Source organism: Mus caroli, chromosome 18 (genome assembly GCF_900094665.2).
Source record: "Mus caroli chromosome 18, CAROLI_EIJ_v1.1, whole genome shotgun sequence".
In the NCBI taxonomy this organism is placed as follows: domain Eukaryota; kingdom Metazoa; phylum Chordata; class Mammalia; order Rodentia; family Muridae; genus Mus; species Mus caroli.
The window spans coordinates 62,691,599-62,699,197 of NC_034587.1; the positions used below are offsets into that span (position 1 = coordinate 62,691,599).

The following is a 7,599-nucleotide window of genomic DNA, read 5'->3' on the forward strand; positions in this document are numbered from 1 at the left end:
TCTCTCTCTCTCTCTCTCTCTCTCTCTCTCTCTCTCTCTCTCTCTCTCTCTCTCTCTCTCCCTCTCTCTCATTGTTGTGTTTGTTCTTTCTTTGTTTGTTTTTCTAAACAGGCTTTTTTTCTCTGTGTAGCCCTGGCTGCCCTGAACTTATTTGTATATCAGACCCGGCTCCCACTTACAAAGATTCACCTGCCTCTGCCTCCCGAGGGCTGGGATCAAAAGGGTGTGTCACCATACCTGTGTGATTCTACATTTTTATAACACTTCTCAGGTATTAGCTTTGTAGCCTCTCCAAAGTACTATTATCAGTGAAGAAAAACCTGTCAACGATTCTATTTGCCCATAGGTGCTCAAAACAGAAGTGAGGGTTTGGAATTCAGCTCAGTTGGTAAAACACTTGCCATGCAAGCACAAGGATCAGAATTTAGTCCCTCAAATTCACAGTTTTTTAAAAAAAGCAGGCATTCTGGTATACATTTGTAATTCCATCACCAGGGACTCTCGGGCTTGCTGGGCAGGCAGTCTAGTCAGTCAGAGAGGTTCGAGCCTCTAAATGGCATGAACAAGACATTGAAGTAGATGGAGTCCTGAGGAATGATACACATACCCTCTGGCCCCCACACACATGTACACATGGATACACATGGAAGAACTAAAGGCAGGAATTCACCCACATTCTTAGCACCCACAATAGCCATAATTTACAGGGTCATGAGTGTTCCCCAGTGTAAAATGCCACATATGCATATGGTAGAACATTACCCAATCTTTAAAAGCGAAGTACAACCCTTCGACTCCCATGGTGAAAGGCAAGAACTGACTCCTGTAAGATGTCTTCAGACTCCCCCATGCATGCCCCCCCCCACATACACACGAAAGAAATACTAAATCTATAAACGTACAAAGAAGGAGGAACTATCGCACACCGTGGACAAACCTGGAAGATGGCATGGTGAGACAAGTACCTGTTTCAAAACACAGGTACTGCACTCGTCTGCTGGAGTGAAGTACTGTAAAGAGTCAAGCTTATAGAAGCAAGCTGGGCATGTGGCCTAAGCCTGTAAGCCTAGCACTGGCTGGGTGGTGATGATACACGCCTTTAATCGCAACCTGTGGGAGGCAGAGACAGGCAGATCTATGAGCTTGTGAGGCCAGCCTGGTCTACAGAGTGAGTTCTAAGACAGCAAGGGCTACACAGAGAAACTCTGTGTAGTGGGTTTGGTCTAATGCTGCTTGTATTCTATTGCTAATTTGGGGCCCCGAAGACTGGTTACCCCAAAGACAAGAAAGTCTGCACATAAGACATTGAATGATCTTGCCCCCAGTTGGTTGTCATTGTTAGATTAAGATGCCAACAGCCAATAGCTGGGCAGAAGAGACATAGGTGGGGTTGAGGGTTTGGGGACTTGGGTGGGAGAGATCTATGAGGAGGGAAGGAAGAGGAAGAAGCAGATGGAATAAAGGGAGAATGTGCAGGAGGAAGAAAGAGAAGCCATCATGGGTTAGCTGAGCCATAAAAGCGTGACCCTGAGGGCTGTCCAGTTGGAGCTAGGAGCAGCCCAGATGAAACATAGTGAGTAATAACTTGGGTTATGGATAGGAAGGTAGATTCTAACAGCATGGAGGGTGGACAGCTGCCGAGCCATTCTGCTGCTTAAGGCTTATTGTAAATAGAAAGGTCGTGAGTGTGTCTTTCATCTGGGAACTCAACAACCAAAGTCAGGGTAGAAACCCTGGGCCAGAATTTTTAATAATTTCTACTACAACTCTGTATCAAGGAAAACAAAAACAACAACAAAGTGTTTTGATATTTATTGTGTTTTTCTCGTGGGTATGTGTGTGGGTGTGCATATGGTTCAGTCTCACCTTCCATGCGAGTTTGGGGTTCAGGGAGTGTAGAACTCAAATTGTTAGGCTTGGTGGCAGCCATCTTTATCCCCTGAGCTGTTTTGCTGACTGTATTTCTTTTTTAATTCTTGAGAAAATGTAGAGTTTAATGAGAGTAACATTTGTATATTAGTCAATGTTTTCTTGTTGTGGGGTCCTGGGGATTGAAACTGGGCTTTGTGTGTCTAAGGTGTGTATGCTACCACTGAAACACACTCTATGCAGCGCTTCGAACTCTCACACAGAAGCCCTGCAGTCAAACATCAGCCAAGGAAGCAGTGTTCATTTCTGGATACCTGGGTGGAGGAGGAAACAAGAGTCTTAAGTACATAGTGAATCCCAGACTTCATTCTATCTTTTTGTTTCAGCCGCTGGTAAGAGTAGAGGAGCTCCCTCCTCACATTCAACTATGAAGTATGAAACAAACAGAACAATTTTAAGGATATAAGAAAACTGAAACCGTTAGAAGCTTTTCGGGCCTTACCACTTAGGTGCAATGTCAGTATCTTTCTAGAACATAGACTCATTCTGCCCACGAATTTACCCAGAAGTTTCTTGTGTTTTGTGCCTTTAAAGCAGATTTCAGACTTCATTGCAAGGCCCATTAGCTGGAATTCTGCATTTGTGAAGGGTTCTAGTTTAGTATATGAGTCTTTTACATAACCCTGACAGATCTTTTGCCTAAGTAGTCATACTATTATATTATGTTCTCTTCAAATAACATGCACTGGTCCTGACTGCTCTGTACTTTCTCCAACACTTGGTGAAGTCAGTCTTTCTATTAACCTATGAGCAGGTCTTTTGTGATATGATTTCAATTTTTGTTTCCCTAATGTTTGGTTGGGCACATGTTCATAGACTTGGCCATTTACGTATTATTATTTACTGAGTATTTGCTGAGCTTTTGCTTTTGTTTTCAATTTTTGAGTTGTAAGTGTTCTTATACACATATCTGTGTATATATACATGTTCCCTGCATCCAAGTCCTTTGTCAGATATGTGCTTTGCTAATATTTTCTCCAACCTAGAATTCATGTACCTAGTTTAATGGTGTCTCTTGGTGAGTAGAAGTCTTACATTTTCTAATGTCTAGTGATCAATAAGCTTTGCTTATCTTAAAATTATAAGGACTTTTCTCTGTTATATCCTAAAAGTTTTACAAATTTGACTTTAGACTTAGGTCTAATCCACATTGAATTAAAATTTTTACTATAGTGTGAGTTAAGCGTCTAGAGTTAATGTATTTCTGCACATTTAATCTGTTCATGGATTGCATTGGTACCACCGTCAAAACTCATTTGGTTGGGAATAATTCAATAGTTTATGGTCCTTAGTGATGGGAAAGCCATGGGATGTGGTGGTGTTGGCACAGGGAGGCCCCATGGGGATGGAATAATCCTGTATCTCGATTGTAGTGATAGTTACACAAACCTATACGTGTGATAAGATGACAGTAAACTAATTGCACACATCAGACCAATGCCAACTTCCTGGTTTTGTACTATAGAGTAATTATAAAAAAAATTAAATTATTCAGGGGAGCAGAAGGAAATATGTGGGACCTCTCAGAACTATCTGTGTAGAAGTCTGGGGGCTCAGTTGATATGTAAGTGCTGGGGGCTCAGTTGATATGTAAGTGCTGGGGGCTCAGTTGATATGTAAGTGCTGGGGGCTCAGTTGATNAGTTGATATGTAAGTGCTGGGGGCTCAGTTGATATGTAAGTGCTGGGGGCTCAGTTGATATGTAAGTGCTGGGGGCTCAGTTGATATGTAAGTGCAGGTCTATTTCTGGCCTCTGGAGGCTGTTTCAGTGATTGGTCTGCATCAGTACCACATTGCCATGGTTACTGAAGCATCAAGAAAACCCCAAGCAAGCAGATGTTTCAATCTTGTTTTCTTTGAGATTTATCTGGTATCTCTAACATCATTTGCCTTTCCAGTGAGAGTTTAGGAGCAGCTCCTCCTTCCTCCGCGTGGCGTTATGGCTGGGATCTCACGGACTCAGTACTTCAGAGGATGTGGACCAGGATGCATTAAGTCTTGTGATACATGGGTACGCTTCAGTTTTCAGTATACAGGTTTTCCACATCCGTTGATGAATTTTACTGCTAAGAACTTTGATCCCTAATGCTACTGAGAATAAAATCATTTCAAATTTCATTTTTAAAAAATATTGTTTATTTATTATTATTTATACGAGTATACTGTAGCTCTCTTTAGACACACACCAGAAGAGGGCATCAAACCCCATTACAGATGGTTGTAAGCCACCACGTGGTTGCTGGGAATCGAACTCAGGACCTTTCAGAAGAGCAGTCAGTGCTCTTAACTGCTGAGCCATCTCTCCAGCCCTCAAATTTCATTTTTTAAGAATGGGGGGAAGGGTCTCACTAGGTAGTCCTGGGCTGGCCAGGAACTCTCTGTGTAGACCTAGTAGGCCTTGTGCTCACAGAGATCCATCTGTCTGTCTCTGCATCTTGAAGGTTAGGATCGAAGGTAAGCGTATCACACCTCATCCTGGCCCTCTGTTTTAGTCAGAGTTCTCTAGAATATATAAATAAATAAACATATGATTCATTTGTAATTTATTAAGCGAGCTTTAAAATAATCATATGGCCAAATTATACCTGAGGCGCTGAGTGTCGGAGTAGTCCCAGAATAGCTGTCTCTCAGTGGGGGGGGGGGGGAGGACTACCGGCAGTGACTCAGCCCACAAGGTGGATGCTTAATGGTTATAATTTGGCACTAGAAACCCAGAGAGCCTCTGGAGAGCTGCTGGTCCCTGTTCTGAGGTGAAAGCTTAGAAACACTGGCTCTAGGTCTGCGAAGGAACTGGCGGCAGCAGCAACAGGGCGACTAGACTCTACAGCAGGAGACAAGGGCAAGTCAGGGAAGGCGAGAGTCAACTTCCTCCTGAAATATCCTCTTTATCTGGGCTCCTACTAGAAGGGGCCATGCAGAGTCCAATCCAGGCTGAGGGAGTCTGTCTGTAGTCTTGGGAGCAGGGACAAATGATCCCTGGATCAAGTTTGCTCCATAGCCTACCTAGCTCAACTGGTAAGCTCTGGATTCAAAGGAGAGACCCTGGCTCAATATATCTATTGAGCATCTAGTTTCTACACACATCTGGCACATGCATGTGAGCATGCATATGCATGTGCACACACACTACATATACAAATACAAAAAATTGCATTTGAGCTGCCAATTTGAGTTTTGTAATAAGCTGCTAAATTAATTTTGGTGTGGGCATAGGAGAGAACTTCCAACAAGTTCTAAGATGGCGATCTGTTATTTTATATTCTGTGTTTGTGGAAAATGGAGTATTGGACATTGGTGATTACAAAAATTTTTTGAAACAGTTTTTGTTTCATGAGACAGAGTCTCATGTAGCCCAGGCTGGCCTCAAGTTCACTCTGTAGTCAAGGTCAGCCTTCAATTCATGGTCACCCTGCCTCTACCTCCCATGTGGAGGGATTTTGGACACATGTCACCACATTCAGCCTAAAAAAATCAACGTATTGATAAACTCTAAAAAGTGTTGAAAATGTGTCCTACAGTATCAAATAGCCAGCAAAGAACTGAAAATTTTATGTACAAATAAATAAGTATACAGATCTTCTTAGAATACACATTTCCTTTTATTTTAATAAATGCTAAAATTATATGTAAAGTTGTTTCAGGTTTTTTTATGACTTGTCAGTGAATATTCACATATGTACACCAGAGTGTGTGAAAATTTCTCAAGTGAAAGGGGCCACGAAAGAACGTTTGAGAATTTCTGACCTAATATACACATCCTCCTTGCCCCAACCCATATTCTTAGGAGTTGGTGTTAACTGAGATAGTGTCATCTGGCGCCATGTACTAGGGTAGCTGTTCTCAATCCTTTCACAGGGGTTGCCTAAGACCACCAGAAAACACAGATACTTATATTACAACCCATAACACTAGAAAAATTACAGTCATGAAATAGCAGAGAAAATAATTTTGTGGCTGGGGGAGGGTCACCCCCACGTGAGGAACTGTATTAAAGGGTCGCAGGTAGGACCTAACTTAAGGAAGTAGATGAGTGTGCATTTCTTGTTTCTGGATGCCACTCCACCCTCTATCCTCCCTGACATGGGGTTCTGCCCAATCCCGTACAGCCAAGCAACCATGGACTGGACCTGCTGAACCATGACCCCCGAATACATCTTTCTTCCATTTACGATGTGTATGTCAGATATTTGGTTGCAGAAACACAAAATGACTTGCACAGTGTCTGAGAGCCGGTTTTAAGGGGAAAAAAATCATGGATATCAAGGATGCTGGAAGTAAAAAGCAATTCGACATCTGATTTCTCTGTCACCTGTAGTCTTGGTACCAGGCAAGCAGCCTTTCCTCTGGAGGTAACGAATCACACTGATGGTTGGACATTGTGAGACCCTGCTCGCTAAGGAAGAAAGCTGGAGAGGAAATGCTTTTGTTTGACTCCTGGCTGTCCTAAAGATCTTTAACCAGATGGTCCTACATCACAACTTATGGCTGATATTTCTTATTATAACTAAAGGGAAACATGTTCCATGTCCGTGATATGTGGGCTGGTTAGTGCCGTACCTGGGACATCAAGATCGACCGAATTATTGTCTACATGCCGGTAGTAGACAGCCTCAGCAGCATGGTTTCCTTAGATATATTTGCTAAGTTATAATGCGTGCTGGTCATGCCCACCCCCAGGAGCCCCGTCTTCCTGAAGGCAGTCTGCCCCTCTCACATCACAGAACACTTCTGCTCTGCTGACTGCTTGATTTCTGTGAAGGTGGCTTGTGCCTTTTCTTTAATGGTATCCAAGTCCATGTTTTGGAGATTCTGCAGCTGCCCAAGGATAGAATCCTTCTCCTCTTCCTCATCTTGGTCTTCATCCACCATCTTTCGGAGATCTTCTGGTAAGTCCACATCGTCTCCGGCCAGTTGGATTTGTGTCTCATCCATTTCACTCTATGTGAGAAAAACATAAGAAAAACCAGAGAGAGAGAGAGAGAGAGAGAGAGAGAGAGAGAGAGAGAGAGAGAGAGAGAGAGAACTCTGAAACTGACCGACTGATTAAGTGGCTGAATGAAATGTAGGTGCGGCATGAAAGGAAAGGACTGTCAGGGATGAGCGGTGTGAGCAACGTGCTTGGCTGTCCTGCGGTGGCCCTGAGTGGCAGACACTGCATGCAGCTCTGGGGTGGGAAGTCCTCCTCTCTTTCTATGCATCTTGGGCTGACCAGAGCCTTCCAGCCCAAACGTTTCTCAAGCAGCAGCAGCACTGACATCATCTGGGAGGCTATTACAAATAGGAATTCTGCCCAGATCTACTGGATCAGAAACCCTGGTAATGGAACCTTTGAATGAAGGTTCAGAAGCAATCTCTCTCCTCTCTCTCTCTCTCTCTCCCTCCCCCCTCTCCCTCCCCATTTTCATCTCTGTCTGTCTCTCTCCCTCTTCCCCCTCTCTTATGTGGGTATTTGTCTGAATCTCAATCTCTCTCTCCCTCCCTCCCTCCCTCCCTCCCCTCTCCTCCCCCTCCCCATTTCCTTCCATTTCCATCTCTGTCTGTCTGTCTGTCTGTCCATTTCTCTCACCCTCTCCCTTTCCCTCTCCCCCTCTTATGTGGGTATTTGTCTGAATCTCTCTCCCTCTCCCTCCCCTTCCCCCTCCCCCTCCCCTCCCCCTCTCCTCCCCTTCC

At 43.8% G+C, this 7,599-nt stretch overlaps 1 protein-coding gene across 1 annotated transcript in view; it reads right to left on the reverse strand.

Annotated features, from left to right (window-relative positions):
- Nucleotides 1-5,506: 5,506 nt before the first annotated feature.
- Cplx4 (complexin 4) overlaps nucleotides 5,507-7,599 on the reverse strand; it is a 14,654-nt gene continuing 12,561 nt past the window's right edge. Inside the window, exon 3 of the mRNA XM_021151077.1 lies at nucleotides 5,507-6,867. Within this exon, the coding sequence (XP_021006736.1) occupies nucleotides 6,640-6,867 (228 nt within the window). The 3' untranslated portion in view covers nucleotides 5,507-6,639. The remainder of the gene's footprint in view (nucleotides 6,868-7,599) is intronic.